Below are 18,885 nucleotides of genomic sequence, written 5' to 3'. Positions count from 1 at the left end.
CTCTGAATGTTGTCAATGTAATAGCCAATTCATACAATAGTTGTTTACTATACTATTATACCTGGTCCCACCTTTCATACACATATTACGTCTTGGAGTCCATGCTGCAGCTGGCTACAGATCTGTAGCCTGCTACTCTTCTCTCTCTTCTTTTATCTTTTTAAAATATGTTTATAGCTGGCTTATAGCCTGTTATTGTACCTGCTCTCAATAAATGAGTGCTATCAGTCTTATACCTAAAGGAAGTATCGATCCTACTTGTGCAATTAATAGGATAGTTTTCTATGTAATTAAATATATTATATATTTTGCATTAATTGCAAAATATTACCTATTAAATACCAACATCGGATTCCTACAAACATATATAAATACAGTGGTCTACACTATAAATTGACCATTCAAGATTTATGCAATGAAAAGAAATAACGTTTTCCAAGTTACCCTCTTGTCATATTTTGTTCTAACTATAAGAGGAAAAGAGCTCAAATGCATAAACAATGGAGAAAACTCTAGTCAAATCCTCGTAGGCCAACAAGTTAATAGGGCTATTCAGGTATGAGCAAGAATACTTTTCTTTGGGCTATATTTAGCTTTATTGTTTATATGAATTATAAAAGTAGGCAGAAGATGGAGACATATATGATTGTATTGATGTGAATCTACAACCAGCATGTAAACATCCGATGTAAGCCACTTTCTTAAAGAGATGGCTTTCTTACATATGGTGGCTAAATTTAATTCGTATCCGTATCCGAACTATTCGTATTCGTATCGGCATCCAAACTATCCGAGAATTATCCGATCCGAAAGGTATCCGTATCCGTTTTTATTCAGAGCGGACGGAAACTATCCGCTCTGTTTTCATCTCTACGTAGGGGTGCCCCCAATCAAGGAAATTGCCACCCCTACAGCACCAGATCTGTTCACAATGAGGAGCGAGCGCATAGTAGTGCCTTCCGCTATGGGTCATGTTAGATGGTTCGGGTGTTTTTCTTTTTTTTTTTCTCTTGCCCATTTCAGCTAACACGTATTGCATTTATATGGAGTACATGCCTACATGCTTATGACATGACGTCGTTATTTAGGGAGCCATCGACGATGACCTCAAGCCCATTGCCGCCGCTGCCGTCATCACACTCACGGTGGTTGACGCTCGCAACCTCACCAGTTGCCGCCGGTGTTCATCCAGGGCCTTCCGCCAGCATTCTCCCGATAGCCGCTGGTGATGTCCACCACATTATCTACTCCATTCGATTCTAAGAAATCACTTATTTATTTTAAATTTCTTACTCTTATCCAGATATGCTCTATTTGCCCTAAAATATAAGAACCTTTAGTATTTAAATTTTGTCCTACTTATGGAGCAATACTCCCTTCACCAACCATCCCTTATTTTATTTTTACTCAATCTTACCTCCAAACACCATCTCTTATTATCTTCTCCCTAACCACCACTCATTTAATAAGAGATATCATAGTTTTTTCTTTATTCTTAATCTCTAAAAGGAACATAGTAGTCGTTAAACTTTTGGACAGACGGAGAAGGTATTCATAGAATTCAAGACATTTGTCTCTTTGTTCACTTAATGATAATTATCTTATCAATAAATGAGGTATTGGTTTTAATGTGTGTACAACAACAAGGTCACTTAAACATTTATAACAAAGAGAGGGATGCAGTGATACCTGTGCAATTATGAGATGGTCTTTACTCTATATATCTTGTGTAGTTAATACTATGATTTTTCTTGTGTAATTAAATGCATTTTATATCTGCCATTAATTCCAATATAGTATCTCTTAAGTGAAAACTAGCGGAACCTCTAAACCTATATATACAATGGTCTAATGCTATGAAATAGACCACTCAAGATTACCAAAATGAAAGCAAACAATGTTTTTCAAGTGACTCTCCTCTTGTCATATCTTCTTCTAACTATTGGAGGAAAAGAGCTCAAATCTATAAACAGTAGAGAAAAAGCTAATGAAAGCCTCACAAGTCCACAAGTTAATATCACTATTCAGGTATGAGAAATAATTCTTTTTCTTTCTTTCTTTCTTTTTGAGTTTTTTTTTGGGGGGGGGGGGGGGGGAGAGGGGTTGTATATTTGGCATCCTTGATGACAAACAAGAGGAAATATCAAGAGTAAATTGTATTGGTGATACAATAACTTATCAGGTAGGTGCAATTTACTACATAAACTTGTAAAATACTTGTTTTGGTGTATGAACTTGTTGGATGGGTGCAAACTAAGACCAAAAGGACATGTCATGGCCAATTCTATCAAGTTAGATGCTGGTTAGGATAGGACGTGCACACGTGAGGTGAGCATGAAACATACTATATTTGTAAACTTGGTTTATACTTTATTATTCCTTGTTCTACCCCTTTATCATTTCTCGGTTTTTTTTATATCATTCTCCGTGCAATCCTTATAGGCCTTATTAAACCATTTTAGTGAAAATATGCATGTTTATGTAGCATTCTTCTCAAGTACATATTTATGTAGCATTCTAATCAATACTTAAATTAGCAAGATTAGTCTTGTTATGTTCTTTTGGCCTTCGTTCGCACGCACCTAGTTCATTTACCAAAATGAATGTTTTACGAGTTCATGCACTAGATTGCACCCACCTAACAAATTCATGTACAGCTAATACGATTTACTCAAAAATCAAAGTAGGCACAAGATGGAGACATATATGATTGTGTTGATGTGAATCTACAGACAACATTTAAACATCCGGTGTTCAAAGACCATAAAATTCAGGTAAGCCACTTTCATAAACATGAGATTTGCTTTCATATGGTGGGTCAATTTATTTTTTTTAAGTTTAAATGCAAAAAACAATATTTTTAGGTTCTTTCATATTCATGATTATATGGTACAAACTGCGTAGGCTGAAAACTGTAGGCAAACTCATCATAGCAAAATTCTTTCTATTGGTTTGTATTCATGGTAGACTATAGCTTGCTTCTAGATTGTTCTAAGAATCAACCTTTATGCACTCCCTACACTTTTTGCCTTAACATAAAAAAGGAAAATTATGACTTCTTTTTTTGTATATATGGCCCATAATATATACACGCAGAAACTGCACTTTGGAATCATTGGAGCACTTTGTTAGGTAGATATCTATTTAAGTAGTCGTGCGTTGCGAATCATTTATTATATGGTGATAAAGTTTTACATGTCAAATAGATGGAACCAAGCTCTTTTCCGGTAGGGTTGGATATTAAATCGCCATTAGAAGGTGCAGTCTTGCAAGCACATCTGTCTACCTTCAACTGTCCCATAGGAACAATTCCGATACTGCACAACAACAACATGGACAACACAATTCTACAACGAATTGGCGAGTTGGCTAGCAATGAGTCACGAATGCTGGTAAGGTTTTTTAGTTAAATGCTTGAACTATATACTAACGAAAGGCTGACTGTGACAATATAGACTTTTGTATGGAACTGTCCCATGAATTGCATATGGCATTTAACAGCACAACTAGTGTCCCTGTTCATAACCTAATTACAACGTATGATCATTTTCAAATCAATCTTTCAGTGCTGACATCAAAATTCTCGGCGAGAGATATAGTAAGACAAGATATGTGCAATGTTCCCACTGTAAGAACAATTATAAATAAAACAAGACATTCAGAGAGATCCCCCCCCCCCAAAAAAAAAAACTCTCTCAATTTTAAGAAATAAGTAACTAGTTTTAAATTTGAAACTTTGATGGTTTTTTAACAAGATATTCGATCAAATGAATAATATTTCAATAATACTAAAGGGATTTGAAATCAGTTTATTGTACCCAATTACTAATACTTCTTGGGAAGGTTTATCCACGTTGGTGCTAGTCGATAGCACTAAGTGAATGAAATTTCTATGTAATAACTCATTAGAATTATATATATGTATTTATGATGTGTGAAATCTGTCTAGTAGCATTGAAACATGCATAAATTGGAAGATAATATCCAACACGGGAATGACTACAAACCCAGGCCCCACATTGTCTTACTTGCACTGGATATGCCGATGGAACATTCAACTTGATCATTTGGTCTTTGCAATTATTGTTATTTTTATTTGCAAGAATAAATGATTATTTTTTCTTGTAGGGGGCCGGAATTGAATATTGGGATGAGGTATACGGAATACGGGGATCAATATATGTCTACGACCCAAAGGTGAAGAAAGATAGTGAGGACCTTACTGCATCATGGATACAAATTAGTAACTTGCCAAAAGCTGCGGTTGGAGTTGGGATAGGTGTTGGGTCTTGTGTGTCTCCAAGCCTTACTGGTGATAACTTTGCTAGGTTCCATATATTCTGGGTAAGGCATATGATGGGCCAGAAAGAATCTATGATGGACCATGTAAATTAGCCAACTCAGATATTATAAATATAATTCGTTTTGATTCCTTATTGACCCTGGAATAAATATTTATGACAGGATAATGAAGAACTGAAAAAAGGCTGCGCTGATCACAATTGTCCTGGTTTCGTGCAAGTTAGTCGCAATGTTGGTCTTGGAGGAAGAATCCATCCCATCTCTATCTATAATGGACCACAATATGTAATAAATGTTCTTATTTTTAAGGTGTTATTATATTCTTAAATTTTGTATGATTGGTTATATAGGTTCTATGTCTAATCGTGCAATTTATGTAATTTATTATTGCTAATTTTTTTTGTTTTTCAAAAACTAAGCAACTCATAGTTTTTATAGCAATCCCCTTCCCTATCATCTCCTAGCCAAATATTTTATCTTAGTGCATGTAAAGAAAATTAATTTATTAAAAACTAAGCAACTCATAGTTTTTATAGCAATTCCCTTCCCTATCATCTCCTAAGCCAAATATTTTATCTTAGTGCATGTAAAGAAAATTAATTTATTAAAAAGGAACTTTGATGTTATAGTTTCATTAAAATAAGATAAATTACATAATTGCATACACAGATCGAGAATTGTAACATAATGCATGCCCAGATTGAGAACTGTACGATATTTGTGCTCGATCAACATGGAAACTCAGGTTTGACTATATGTATAGACTTGATATATCAATAATAAGTCGAGTAAGAACAATCTAAACTATATTAATTTCCTTTTGAAATTAGTATGATTACAATGACCACATAAATAAAACTAGCCCAAACTAGTTCAAATCAAGATGAATTAATTACAGTTTTTTAGTTTGATTACACAAACATATCAATATTCAATGCCAAATATTACTTTAGAATTTGCATTAAGTATTTGTTGTCTAATCTTGACATGTTTTAGGATCCAAAGACTGAAAACTGGTGGTTGGCATATGGTTCAAACAATACACCAATCGGATACTGGCCAAGTTCACAATTCTCTTACCTCAAAGCCAAAGGTGATTATGCATTTTGGGGTGGATATGTTCAAGGTCCGATAGCTGCTTCAGACCCTCCACAAATGGGAAGTGGCCATTTCGCTTCTGAAGGATTTGGCAAAACAACTTTTATTAGGAATATTCAAGTTATTGAAGACAAGAATAACAAGCTGGTTACTCCAAACATTCGTGATTCTGATCCTTTTTCTAGTGATCCAAAATTATACAGCTATGATGGTTATGGACTTAATGATAATGGTATGCATGTATACTATGGTGGCCCAGGCAAGTATAGCTAAATGGTGTTATGTGCTTTGCAAACTGTAACAACATAATCTTTTGTGTTGGAAATAATGGGATTAAAGGTTACATACATGGCATGACAACACAATGCATGCATCCTCTTGTTTCTTCAATAATCATGATTTCTTGTAATAGTTAAAATGAAGAGATGCTCATTGTCCCAAAGAAGCAAATGGAACTTAATAACACATAGCTAGCATATTCCTTCTCTCTGCCATTGATGTGTTGTTGGCAGAGGTAGGAGTATGATAACTGTAGAGGAGGCTCCTCCAACTGTCTAACCGGTAGCTCCCATTTTCCATGACCAAGAAGCTAGCTTGTCGGAGCCAAGCTTGGGAGCATCCATAACGCAGGTTTGTAGGAAACCCATATAAGTTTGTTGGTTGTTGTAGAACTTCAAGACGACTTTCCCCTATTTTCTTCGCTTAATGCTACCAATCTTATCAATAAATGAGGTCTTGTTTTTAACATGTTTAGGCAGGAAGGTCATTTATACATTTATATAATACTAATTAGGTGGAAGTAGTCATGCCTGTGCAAATATGAGATGGCTCTTACTCTACCATATCTTGTGCAATTAATACTGGGATTGTTCTATGTAATAAATGTATTGTACATCTGTCATTAATTGTAATGTATTACATCTTAAATGATAGCCAGTGAAACCTTTCCTATATAATGGTCTAAATGCTATGAAACAAACCACTCAAGATTTCCACCTTGAAAGGAAACAATGTTTCTCAACTGGCTCTCCTCTTGTCATATCTTGTTCTAACTACTAGGGGAGAAGAGCTCAAACCCATTAACAATGGAGAAAATACTAGTCGAATCCTGACAACTTTACAAGTTAATAAGACTATTCAGGTATGAGCAAGTATACCTTTTTCCGGGATACATTTAGTGATCCTTTGATGGCTAACAAGCACAGAGAAACATTAAAGTAGGTAGAAGATGGAGACATATATGATTGTGTCGATGTGAATCTACAACCATCATTGAAACATCCATTGTTCAAAGGACATAAAATTCAGGTTAGCCACTTTCATAAAGATCTGATTTTCTATCACATGACGGTGATTTAGATATTTTTAATTTTAAATCAAAAAATATTTGCAAGTCCCTTCATATTCATAATTATATGGTATATAGGCTGAAAATTGTAGGAAAAATCATCATAGCAAGATTCTTTACATTAGTTTGTATTCATGATAGGTCATAGCTTGCTTCTACATTTGTTTTTAAGAATCGTTCTTTATCCACTCTCTACACTTTGATTTAACATTAAGAACAAAAACTTCTTTTTGTATCTATTGTTCATCGTCTACACATGTGAAAACTGCACTTCAAATCATGTGTGCATATTTTTCTATGTGTATATCTATTTAATTGGTTGTGCATTGGGAGTCATTTATTATACGGTGATCAAGTTTTTTTTTAATGAATACGGTGATCAAGTTTTTTCATGACAAATAGATGGAACCTAGTTCTTTCCCAATAGGGATGGATATCAAATCGCCATTAGTAGGTGCAATCTCGCAAGCACAATTGTCTACCATTGATTGCCCCATTGGAACAATTCCAATAGTGCGCAACAACAATTTGTCCAACATGATGGTACAACATATTGGCACACTGGCTAATGATGATTTACCAATGCTGGTAAGTTTTTTAATAAAATTTTGAAATTATATAGTAATAAAAGGTTGGTTATGATATTATAGACTATTGTATGGTATTGCCTCATGAATAATTGTTGCATATTTACGAAGTATGATCATTTTCGACTCAATCTTTGAGTGCTAACATCAAAATTCTCAACGAGACATAATATAAGATGAAATATGTGCAATGTTCCCATCTTATGAGCAATTATATATAAAAAAATAGAAATTCAGAGATCAAATGCAATTTTAAGAAATAAGTAACTTATTTTAATTCTGAAGCTTTACTTTTTTTTTCAATAAAACCAAAGGGAGATTTGAAATATGTTTGTTGTATCCAATTACTAATACTTATTGGGGGAAATGTATTAGTGTTGGTCCTATTTGACAACACTAGAAGATTGAAATTTCTGTGTAATATGCCATTAGAATTATATATATACTTTGATTTGGGAAATCTGCCAAATAACACTTGAGCATGCACAAATTGGAAAATGATATCCAATGTGAGGATGACTGCCAACCTAGACCCCACATTGTTATCCTTGCATTGGATATGGCAATGGAAATTTTCAACTCGATCAGCTGATCTTTGTAGTATTTATGTTAGTCTTTTTATCCCAACAAGGCATCATAATTTTTGCTTGTAGGGAGCAGGAATTGAATATTGGGATGAGATATATGGCATGCAGGCATCAATAAATGTCTATGAACCAAGTGTGAAGAAAGATAGCAAAGATGTTAGTGCATCATGGATACAAATTAGTGTTGTCCCAAAAGGTACCAACGAAATTGGTATAGGTGCCGGGTCTTGTGTATATCCAAGAAGTGGTGATAGCTTTGCTAGGTTCCATATTCGTTGGGTGAGACATAAACATTTTCTTCAGTAACCATCTATGATGGACCATATAAATTTGATAACCCGGATATTACAAATATAATTTGTTACAGTTCCTTGCTGACTTTGGAATAAATTCTAATGATAGGATAATGAAGAATTGAACAAGAGTTGCAGTGATCACAATTGCCCTGGTTTCATGCAAGTTAGTCACAGTGTTGGTCTTGGAGGAAGAATCAATCCCATATCTGTCTATAATGGACCACAATATGTAATAAATGTTCTTATTTTTAAGGTAATATTATATTCTTAATATTTGTATGATTGGTCATATCGGTTCCATGTCTAAGCATGTAGTTTATGTGCAAGTATTTTTGCTATATTCTTTTTGTTCAGCTCACAATGATATTAGTTGAGCTATTCATGATAAGTTGGAATCTTTTTTCTACCATCTCATAGCCAAATAATTTATGCCGATGCATGTAAAGAGAATTTCTTGAACTTTTCTATTGTAACGCCATTAAGATAAGATAAATTAAATGGTGCACACCCATATTGAGAACTATATGATATTTGTGTTCGATTATTATGAAAACTCGGCATTTGGGTATAATATATATATATATATATATATATATATATATATATATATATATATATAGGCTTTCAGTAAAACAAAATATTTATAGGCTTGATATGTCAATATTAAATTGAGTAAGCACAATCTAAACTATTTTAATTGCCTTTTGAAATTAATATGACTACAGTGACCACATATCATGTAACTAGGCCAAGCTTAGATTAATTATCTACTATCTAATCTTGCTATGTTTCAGGATCCAAAGACTAAAAACTGGTGGTTGGCATATGGTTCAAACAATACACCAATCGGATACTGGCCAAGTTCACAATTCTCTTACTTCAAAGCCAAAGGTGATTATGCATTTTGCGGTGGATATGTTAAAAGTCCAACAGCTGCTTCAGACCATCCACAAATGGGAAGTGGGCATTTCGCATCTGAAGGATTTGGCAAAGCCGCTTTTATTAGGAATATTCAAGTTATTGAAGACAAGGATAACAAGCTTGTTACTCCAAACATCCGTAATGCCAATCCTTTTTCTAATAATCTAAAATTATATAGCTATGATGGTTATGGACTTAATAACGATGGTATGCATGTATACTATGGTGGCCCAGGCAAGTACATCTAAATGATGTGATGTGCTTTGCAAATTGTAATAACATAAGTGATGTGCTTTGCAAATTGTAATAACATAAGTTTATGTGTTAGAAATAATGGGATTAAAGGGAACATACAACAACATAACACCATGTATGCATGCATGCATGCACCCTCTATTTCCTTTTTAATAATCAGATTCGGGCTCCTATGATAGTTAGACTGATGAGATATTCATTGTCCCAAAAAGAAGCAAATTAATGTTGTGTGTTGGCGGGGGCTGGAGTTTTGAGTGGAGGCTCCTTTGACCAGCCAGTCAGTAGCTAGCTCCCATATCCAAGGACTAACAAGTGGGCTTGCCGGAGCAAAGCTTGGACCATTTGAGTAGTTGGTGGTGTCCGATCGAGGTGGCATAGAGTGGTGTCGGCCTACCAGTGAGGTCCCACGGGTGGCGTGACGCGCGCGCTCCTCTTGCGTCCAGTGCAACTACCCACGGTCACATGCACTACTTAGGCCACCAGCCCATGAGGCTCACATGATGCATGCCCACTGCCTACGCGACAAGTACAAGTTTGTTTCGTTTGGCCCACACTAGGATCCAACCTAACCTCATTGCGGAGCAAAAAAAGTGACAGTGACATGGTGTAGAATAGTTCACCTGAGGCATGGCCCACATGGTAGCCATTCGCTCACTGTTTTTTTTTAATTTTTGGAAGCAACCAATCATGAGTTTTTTAATTTTTAAGAAGCAAGTGAGCTTCATTCATTCTTTCGAAACTCGTTATTTCCCTAAACGCATTCTAGCGGGACCTCGAGATATATTGCGTGCCACGGATATGTTCTTACGCACATTTCAACCTTTGAAGCACCAATAAATAGTTGTATTGCAACAGATTTGATGATTTACAACTCTTTAGATAAATTAGATAATTTGCCATCCTAGCCCACTCATCATTGGCACGAAGAGTCCCATGTATCATTCTCACAGGGTGGCAGTTGGCAATACAAAGAGTGACAAATCATCAAATTTGCATTGTACTACAAGGTAGTACCTTATGTGGGTTGCTAATTTGCACTCACATGCAAGATGACGAGGTCGTGAATGGTTTCAACTCAGCAGTAACTTTCACACGATTCGCGTGTCCTGACTTGAAGTATCTAGGTTAGAGTCATACTCCGAATCTCAACACTTGTGCCCATTTCCTTTTCCAACACGGGGTGTTTTCCTTTCCCTATTTCTATACAAGAGGCTAGAGCAAGCTGTGGGAGTTAATCAAATTCTCAAACTTCAATCTAGAATTTCTAAAACTTTCTACTTGCGTTGTTGAAACTTTCAAATTGAACAACAACACTTTACAATTCAAATATGAGATCTTCTACTTGTATCCCGAAACTTCTAGTTCGAAACACAAACTTTCAGTTGAAAGTCTAAAACTTCCAACTAAAATCTCTTTTTTTATATACCAAAATCCCTAAACATTCAAATCAAAAGTGGAAACTTCCAATTAAAACATTCTCAAAAATTTTATACCAGAATCCCTAAACTTTCGAATCAAAGTCTGAAACTTCCAACTAAAATCTCAAAAACTTTCAACCAATATTTTTCCAACTTTGAAAATTTCAAGTAAAATATTCAGAACTTTTTAAGACACTTTATTTTTTTTTTGTTTTGGTTTGTAAGAAACTTTCGTTCTTTCTAATATATTAATTGTGGGGGCCTGCAGTGGTTAAGGTAAAAAAAAATTCAAATCTTTCTACGCATGACTTCAAACTTTCTACTCGAATTCATGGAAGTTTCTACTGATAACCTGCCTCCAAATCTGATGAAGACATGGGACCTCATCGGCATCACTAGGATCAAGTGTGGGGATCACTGGCGAGGAGGAGGCCAAGGTATCAAAGGATAGCCATTAAGATATCCCACTATAGGAGATATGAGTCGTATCAACATAAGTGAGAGAGCACATATGTCATATGTGGATGTAGTTTTCACTAGTTCCTTTGCTAGCGAATGCTCGCTAATTAGCATTGCTGCTACATCATATATGTCACTTTAGAAACATGAAATTAACAAAATAAATCATACTAGTATATGGAAAAGGATTTACTGCATCACAATGACAATCAACATGCTTTAAATATTTTGAAGAAACATTAAAACATTAAATTAATGTCCACCCGATGTAATCTAGTATTATTATCATATATCATGTAATTAATATTTCTTACATTAAATATTTTAAAGTTCTTCCAAAAATTAGTGTAAATGCAATAAGATGATGTAAGTAGGCTATAGGAAATGCTACACCATATTTGTGATGAGTTGGAGGATAGAGGAGAGTAGAGAGAAGTTAAGTGGACTATAAATCAGTAGCCAACTACAACACGGGCTCCAACAAATTTTGTGAGGGGATTAGGCAAGCCATGTATTGATGCTTAATGGTGTTAGCATATATCTATAGCTAACTATTGCATGGGTGTATCGCTAGATTAGCTATAGATGATGCATCAATTGTTATAGGTAGCAGTTGGCTATACTATTAAATTTGTTCTTACTACAATAAATTTACATCGTACGGTTGTCTAGTATACCAAATCTTGTGCATTTAATGCCACATTTATCATTTATGCCTTTCCTATATTATTTTTCCCACAATGCATTAAAAAGAGGATTACAAAATCTGTAAAGATATCTTCAATTAATAGTGTAAATAATCTTGAAGATTACTTCATTATTGTGGCATGTCCTTACACCCTCAATATTAATTGCAAATTCATTGAATTCTCATTCAGCAATGAATAAATGTTTCATTGGCCTTGTGAAGATAAATTGTTTCCTCGAGCTATAAAATGGTCCATTTGCATACAGAACAGATGACCTCTTGAGACTCAACAATGGAAGAAAATCTAGCTATCAGTATTGTAACTCTATGCCTGACATATCTTGTTCTAGTAGGAGGAGTGAAGATACATATTGATCGAGATGGGATAATTGGTTCAACCATACCTAGTAAAGATCTAAACATGACAATTCAGGTACGTGATTAATAAATCCTTCTCTTCTGTATTTGCATTGCATTTGGTGGCTAACAAGGAACTAATTGTTCAAAAGACAGGAGATGGTGATGTTTACGATTGTGTTGACATATACAAACAACCTGCTATGAACCATCCATTATTGAAAAACCATATAATCCAGGTAGAGTATTACTTTTCGTATAGAAGAATATGCTTTTGAGCATGTTACATAAATATTATGCTTGATTAAGTTTTGTGTTTTGTATGAATAGAACAGCAGTTTCAAGATCCAAGTTTAATTTATTTAGGATCCATTAGTAGATTATATAAGATATCATCATGATACTTTAATATGAAATATTGGGAAAGCCATCAACTGAGGGATTCCCGTATTTATTCCCTTTACCGTCCAATATAAAGATAAGTGTATTTTTTGGTATTTGTTTTCGATCTTTGATTAGGATTCATTTTTGTTGTTACGCCGATGGAACCAAGCTCTTATCCATTAGATCTTGATATACAATCTATTCTGTCATCCAATATCTCAGAATCAAATTTCCCCGACATCAAGTGCCCAACCGGAACAATTCCGATACTGCGTCACAATAGCTCAGAAGCACATATGCCTAATGGTGGTTCACAAGAAGAGGTATACCCTTTAACATTTTTTTAGTTATCTGATTGTCAATTATAGATTGTATATAAAAATAGTTTATCTTCATTAAATTCTTTTCTATTCTAATGTGGCATGCAAAGCTATTTGACTTACCTTCAATATTATTCTTTCACTTGTAGTATGCAGGTATCAAATACTGGGACGATAATAGTTTCTATGGAACACACGCTACCCTAAGTGTTAACCAGCCGTTTTTAACACGAAATAATGGGGACCACATTGCATCATTTGTACAACTTAATAATGGACCCGAAGAGATAGCTGCAGGTTCCATTGTAAGTATATAGTCCCATTGCATACCGTGCTATTATTTTCAACACTTGAAATTATCACGGTTCCATTATATTGTGATTAATCATGAGTTATATCATTGTTTATTTATATCATGATTAAGCATAAATTCTTTTGTCTAAGAATTTCTGCTTAATCATATGTATTCCCTCTAGCTTAGTTATTAGTAATAATTTTGTCACATCTATAGTATTGCAAACTTAAACAATAATTATGCATTCATGTACTATATAATTGTTGGTTTTCATCACCATATTTTTCAGGTATGGCCAAGTTTTAGTGGGGACAACTTTGTCAGGTTTCACATTCGTTGGGTAATACACACATACTTTTCTATATGTTTTCCTTACTTGACGTGGCTATAAAAACGAATATTAGTAATAGCTCTACAGCCACCACCACAAAATCCATCCAACTTACATCCTTGGCATTACTTTTGGCGACAGGTAGACAGTTCAAATAAGCCATGCTATGATTTTAATTGTCCTGGTTTTGTGCAAGTTAGCCAACTTGCTGGTATTGGAGGGAGAATAACACCGGTTTCTGTCTACAATGGGCCTCAGTATATAATTACCGTCATGCTGTTTCAGGTATTTTCCTTGTGGTTAATAATTCTACATGATTATTTACTTTTGTGACTACATAGTGTGATTTTACAAAAGGCAATAAACGAGAGTGGATTTTAAACTCTCAAGGGGACGTCCCCTCGTTATTTGCATATCACTCAAATAGTTATGAAAAACATTGAAAATTTTTGAGAAAATGTATTAACATATGATATATCACTTTACAAACATGTAAGTTAAAATTTAACTTATATAAGTCAATTAAACTACAACTAGTTAATGTATATTCTAGTTAAATTTGTTTTTCTGCTGCAATATGTAGAAGTTAAATTTGATCTTACATGTTTGTGTAGTGATCTATCACATATTAAACTATCTTGTTGAATTTTTCTATAACCATTTGAGTGACATGCAAACAACTAGGGGACAACCCTTCAAGAGTTTAGAATAGTTTCTCGTAATAAACCGGTCTAAGGGTACTCATATAACTTTTTTTTTCTTTTGTTAATTATATAATTAGGACCGAAAGACTAAAGATTGGTGGCTAGCACGCCTAGACAAGAGCAGTGCCATTGGATATCGACCACTTGTATATTGGCCGAGTAAGCTCTTTGACACCCTACAAGAGAAGGCTACATATGCATTTTGGGGTGGATGGGTTCGTGGACCAACTGTTTCATCAGATCCTCCACCAATGGGGAGCGGCCATTTCGCCAAAGAGGGGTATAGGAAAGCCGCATTTGTGAAGGGTATCAGGATAGCCAACAAGGACAACAACTTTGTCAATCCAAACGTTGGTAAGGCCACTACAGTGACCACTAGGGGATTGTGCTACACTGTTGATGGTTTTGGTGTTCTCAAGATGGGTATGCATGTGTTCTTCGGTGGACCGGGCCAATGTCCCAACTGAGAGAATAGTTGTTGCTTTGTAATGTAGAATATTAATTAGATATAGTTAATCTCTAATAATAATGATGTTGATGCAAATGTTTTTCTTTCCAAAGATATAAAAGGAGTTCTATTGATATCAAGATAATTACATCAAAGTGATACAGGAGTCATAAAAGCGGTGGTGGACGGTCCCAGACTGACTTGTGGTGGGGACTACCACCATTAATGCATGGAATGTGTTGCCAAAATGCAAATGGGCTATCGGCCCAACATACTCCATTGTGAGCTTCTGGTCTGGTGGGCCTACTCCTCGATTCGTTTGCGTTGCGTCGCGTCTTCCTCCTCCTCCCGTCTTCTTAGCTTGTAGCTTGTGGTTGGCAATCAATCGATCCCCCCTCTCATCCACTCCGCTCACAATCTCTCCTCTCCCTCTCGGCGCACGTCCAGATTCCCGCCGACTCCGGCGCCCCTCTCGCCGCCGCCCGCCCCCTTCCTTCATTCTCTCCTCCTCCTACGTACGTAAGTATCAATTACTCCCCCATCCCCCATCATACGATTTCTAGGGTTTCATGTATCGGGGATGAATCGTTCATGCGATTTAATTCTCTTCCCTATTACTATATTATAATCTTACTAGCAAAATGCCTGTGCGTTCCACAGGGTAATGATATGGTTAATGAAATTTGATTTGAACTATTTATATGAAAAAAATGAATTGTAATTTAATGAAATATAAAATTTTCTGCAATATTAATACACTCTTTTAAATTATAGCAAAACTGGTATTGCATTGCAACGAAAAGAAAAAAACAGATAAAATTGAATTAAAACATATTAAATTCTAATTAAATGAAATACAAATTTTCTGAAATATTTGGGTATTTTTTAAGTAGGTAGGTATATAATTAAATTAATTTATAAGTAAAGTAAGTGTAAGAAATAAAATGTTATGGTTGGATTTAACTTTTATTAAATTTTCTATATTAATTACACTCATTGAAATTTTCTTGAAATTTACATAGCTTAATTGCTAATTTTGATAATACAAATATCATTTCAGCATTTATTGAAATAAAAATCTAAATAAAAATCCTTTTTTTCTCTATGGGCCTTTTTCAGCCCATTTTCTTCTTCAGCCTGCAAGAGACCAAAGTCTACTTAATACCCCCATACTCCTCCTCTCTTAGTGGACCGCGGGCCCACGTGCAGCCCAAGTGGTGCGGCCCAAACCCACGATCGATCTCAGCCGTTCGTTTTGATGGACGGCTCAGATAAGTTTAAAATTGATGAAAACCCTAACCCTAACCCTCCCCCTCACCCTCCCCCCAGCCGAGCCGAGCCGGCCGCCTCCTCCTCCCCCGCCCCCGATGCCGCCTCTTCCTCCCCCACCCCCGACGCCGCCTCTCCCCCTCCCCCTCTCCCTCTCCCCATTGGCGCCTCTTCCCCTCCCCCCAGCCGGCCGACTCTCCCGCCACTGGCATTGTCTCTCCCACCACCGGCGCCGTCCCTCCCTTCTCGTCGGCATGGCGCGGCGACGGCAGGGTGTGGCGGTGGCGCTGCCTTCCCCCACGGCGAGCGGCGGCGGCAACGGCGCTGCCCTTCCCCCACGGCGAGCGGCGGCGGCGACGCCTCCCCCGCACCGAGCAGTGGCAGCAGCGGCGGTGCGCCCTCTCCCCAACGAGCGGCAGCGGTGGCGGCGCCCTCCCCCAGCGCGACACCCTCCCACCCACCCCCCCACTCTCTCCACTTCTCCCCTTTCACTGTGTGTGGCAGCGGCGGGAGAGTCGGCAACGCCCTCCCCTCCGCTAGATTGAGGGGAGGGGAGGGGCGGCGGCCCGGACGGCGTGGAGGCGGGCGTCCGCGGCCGCAGATTTTTTTTTTTTTGCAATTTTTTTCCATGGCTATTGCTAACTGAATCAGATTGGGTATGGACGAAAAACGGACGAAAATTAGATGTGACGACCGAAAAAATACGAATATTTATATTAGTTACTAGCAAAATGCCCGTGCGTTGCACCGGGTAATGTCGCATTGGATAAAGTTTAACTGAATGATTTTTTTAATCACAAAGGTTTTCTTTTTGTTTGGACAATTATTCCACATGTATGTGTATGATATCAACTACAATCCTAACGTGTTAGCATAATGATTGTATCATGGGAGGAACAAACGGTGAATTCTTTAGCTCACTTTCACACAAGAGTAGATGGACAAAAATTTGTATGATTAAAAAATTTGTATTTAAAACAGGTAAGTTTATTATAAAACTAATGAAAACTAGGACCGATCAAAAATACTTTTGCATATTTACACATAGTCTCGTAGTGGTGACATGTGGATGATATATAGCACGCATACTTTAATATGTCGTGTTTCATGGAAATTTTTATCTCAAACAAATATTAAAGTAAAAGTTTCGATGATTATGATGTCAAAAATTAAAAAATAATTAAAAATATCACTCGTCTGTGAAGTATGTGAAGTATGTACGTGTACCTTAACAATTATTTTTCTACTATAATTGTATTTTTTAAAAAAGTATCAGTTGCCTGGTCAGATAGGCTTATCTCTCTCGCTATACATTACGATTGAAAACGTTAATGAAAATTCTAATATTGGGATTGCTATACACTATAATTTAAAAGTTAATAAAAAAATTTCTTGGTTTTGGACCGAAAGCCCATTCCTTCCTTCCTATTAGGCCCTAGGCTAGTCTGCTAACTCTCTCTGCTCGACCTGCCTCCCTTCAGCCCAGTCCCCAAGTGGAGCCGCAGGCCTCGCTCCCACAGTCGACTCCGTCTTCAATGTCCGAAGAGAGTCTCGTGCCCATACGATGCCAGAGCAGATCTTCCCCACAAATCTGGCCGAATCTTTCCTGATCTCCCAAAATTAGATGAGGGCTTTCGATCCACTCGATCTACTCTTTCCGTTTTTCTCAAATCAAAACGTAAAATTCACGATAAAAAAGACCAGGAAGGTCACTGATGATGAAGGAGTGGGGCATCGATTTTTGCAATCAATTGGAGGAGAAAACGCACGATCAACATGGCGGCGGGGTTGTGCTAGGATTCAGCCCCGGCAGCGTTGGGAAAAAAACCAACTGACCAAAATAAACCAGAAGCTTTGCATTTTTTTATTAGGTATAGATATAGATATATATTTTCTAAGTATTGATCATAATTTTCCAACAATTTTAAATGGCTCAAAATAATTGGCTAACCGGCCTAAAAGAAAATTATGTACATGACTAACCGGCCTAAAAAATTGGCCGGCCCGTTTAGCGCAAGCGCACGAGTTGATCACGCAGCGAGTTGGCCATTTATCGGCAACGGCCCATTGCGGGGTGAACTGAGCACGGCCCAGTTGTCATCCGCGGCCCAAAGACTACGTGGCCCAACAGCGGTGGCGGCCTGACCCCGGGCTAATCTGAGCCGTCAGATCTGATGGATGGCTCGGATCGGTCCCGCGCCGATGAAATCGCCGGCCGGAGGGGGCAGGGTCCGAAAACCTTGATCTCCGATGAAATCCCCTTTCTCCCCTACTCTCCCCGATCCAACCTCCAACGACGCAAGAGAGTGAACGGCGGTGATCCAGTCTTTCTTCGTCTGTCTCCCTCCTCCACCCGAGTTGTCGCCGACCATATCGAACACCGGCTTAAGCCGTCTTTGCTGCTTGCGTGGATCCGCCGCCGCCGCCTGGATCCCGTCGTCTCTCCGCCTCACTCTCGCACGGATCCACCGTCAACGGCGACGGGAGGGGCGGATCCGGCGACCTCTCGATGATGGCCCCGCAATAGCTACGGTCGCCGAGGCGCGCGGGCGGCAGATCCGGCGTCAGGGAAGGCTCGACGGCGGTGGCGAGGCTAGCGGGGAGGCTCGAGGGCGTAGAGGCGGCTGAGTTCTGGTGAAAGTTGAAAGATTTTAGATTTTGAGTTGAAAGGTTTCAGTTTTAACTTGAAAGCTTCAAAAATTTGGGTTGAAAGTTTGAAAATCCTAATCGAAAGTTTTAAATTTTGTGTTAATTTTTTGAAAACCAACCTGATTCCCACAGCTCACAGCCATCCAACCTTATCCACACTACCGCCCCT

At 37.4% G+C, this 18,885-nt stretch overlaps 2 protein-coding genes across 2 annotated transcripts; both read left to right on the top strand.

Annotated features, from left to right (window-relative positions):
- Window positions 1–415: 415 nt before the first annotated feature.
- On the top strand, window positions 416–5,673 carry LOC127761083 (uncharacterized). Its single transcript, XM_052285301.1, has 6 exons — window positions 416–556; window positions 2,688–2,774; window positions 3,207–3,392; window positions 4,129–4,344; window positions 4,465–4,611; window positions 5,299–5,673. The coding sequence occupies exons 1-6, from the start codon at window positions 416–418 to the stop codon at window positions 5,671–5,673; spliced, it is 1,152 nt and encodes a 383-aa protein (XP_052141261.1).
- Window positions 5,674–6,224: 551 nt separating this feature from the next.
- Window positions 6,225–9,387, top strand: LOC127762667 (uncharacterized). Its single transcript, XM_052287137.1, has 7 exons — window positions 6,225–6,275; window positions 6,389–6,541; window positions 6,622–6,708; window positions 7,151–7,336; window positions 7,989–8,201; window positions 8,325–8,471; window positions 9,013–9,387. Exons 1-7 carry the CDS (start codon window positions 6,225–6,227, stop codon window positions 9,385–9,387), a joined length of 1,212 nt encoding a protein of 403 aa, XP_052143097.1.
- Window positions 9,388–18,885: the final 9,498 nt, after the last annotated feature.

The sequence above is a fragment of the Oryza glaberrima genome, chromosome 2 (assembly GCF_000147395.1).
Source record: "Oryza glaberrima chromosome 2, OglaRS2, whole genome shotgun sequence".
NCBI classification, from domain to species: Eukaryota; Viridiplantae; Streptophyta; class Magnoliopsida; order Poales; family Poaceae; genus Oryza; species Oryza glaberrima.
The sequence above is the reverse complement of the archived record's forward strand: the minus strand, read 5'-3'. Positions and strand labels throughout refer to the sequence as shown.

What these genes read in the sequence shown, in the direction of transcription:
- LOC127761083 (XM_052285301.1), top strand. Translation starts at nt 416, where the DNA reads ATGAAAAGAAATAACGTTTTCCAAGTTACCCTCTTGTCATATTTTGTT. An exon ending in AAGTTAATAGGGCTATTCAG is followed by an intron (nt 557 to 2,687) that starts GTATGAGCAAGA and finishes AAATCAAAGTAG; the next exon opens with GCACAAGATGGAGACATATA. An exon ending in CTAGGTTCCATATATTCTGG is followed by an intron (nt 4,345 to 4,464) that starts GTAAGGCATATG and finishes TATTTATGACAG; the next exon opens with GATAATGAAGAACTGAAAAA.
- LOC127762667 (XM_052287137.1), top strand. Translation starts at nt 6,225, where the DNA reads ATGGCTCTTACTCTACCATATCTTGTGCAATTAATACTGGGATTGTTC. An exon ending in TCAAAGGACATAAAATTCAG is followed by an intron (nt 6,709 to 7,150) that starts GTTAGCCACTTT and finishes CATGACAAATAG; the next exon opens with ATGGAACCTAGTTCTTTCCC. An exon ending in TAAATGTTCTTATTTTTAAG is followed by an intron (nt 8,472 to 9,012) that starts GTAATATTATAT and finishes GCTATGTTTCAG; the next exon opens with GATCCAAAGACTAAAAACTG.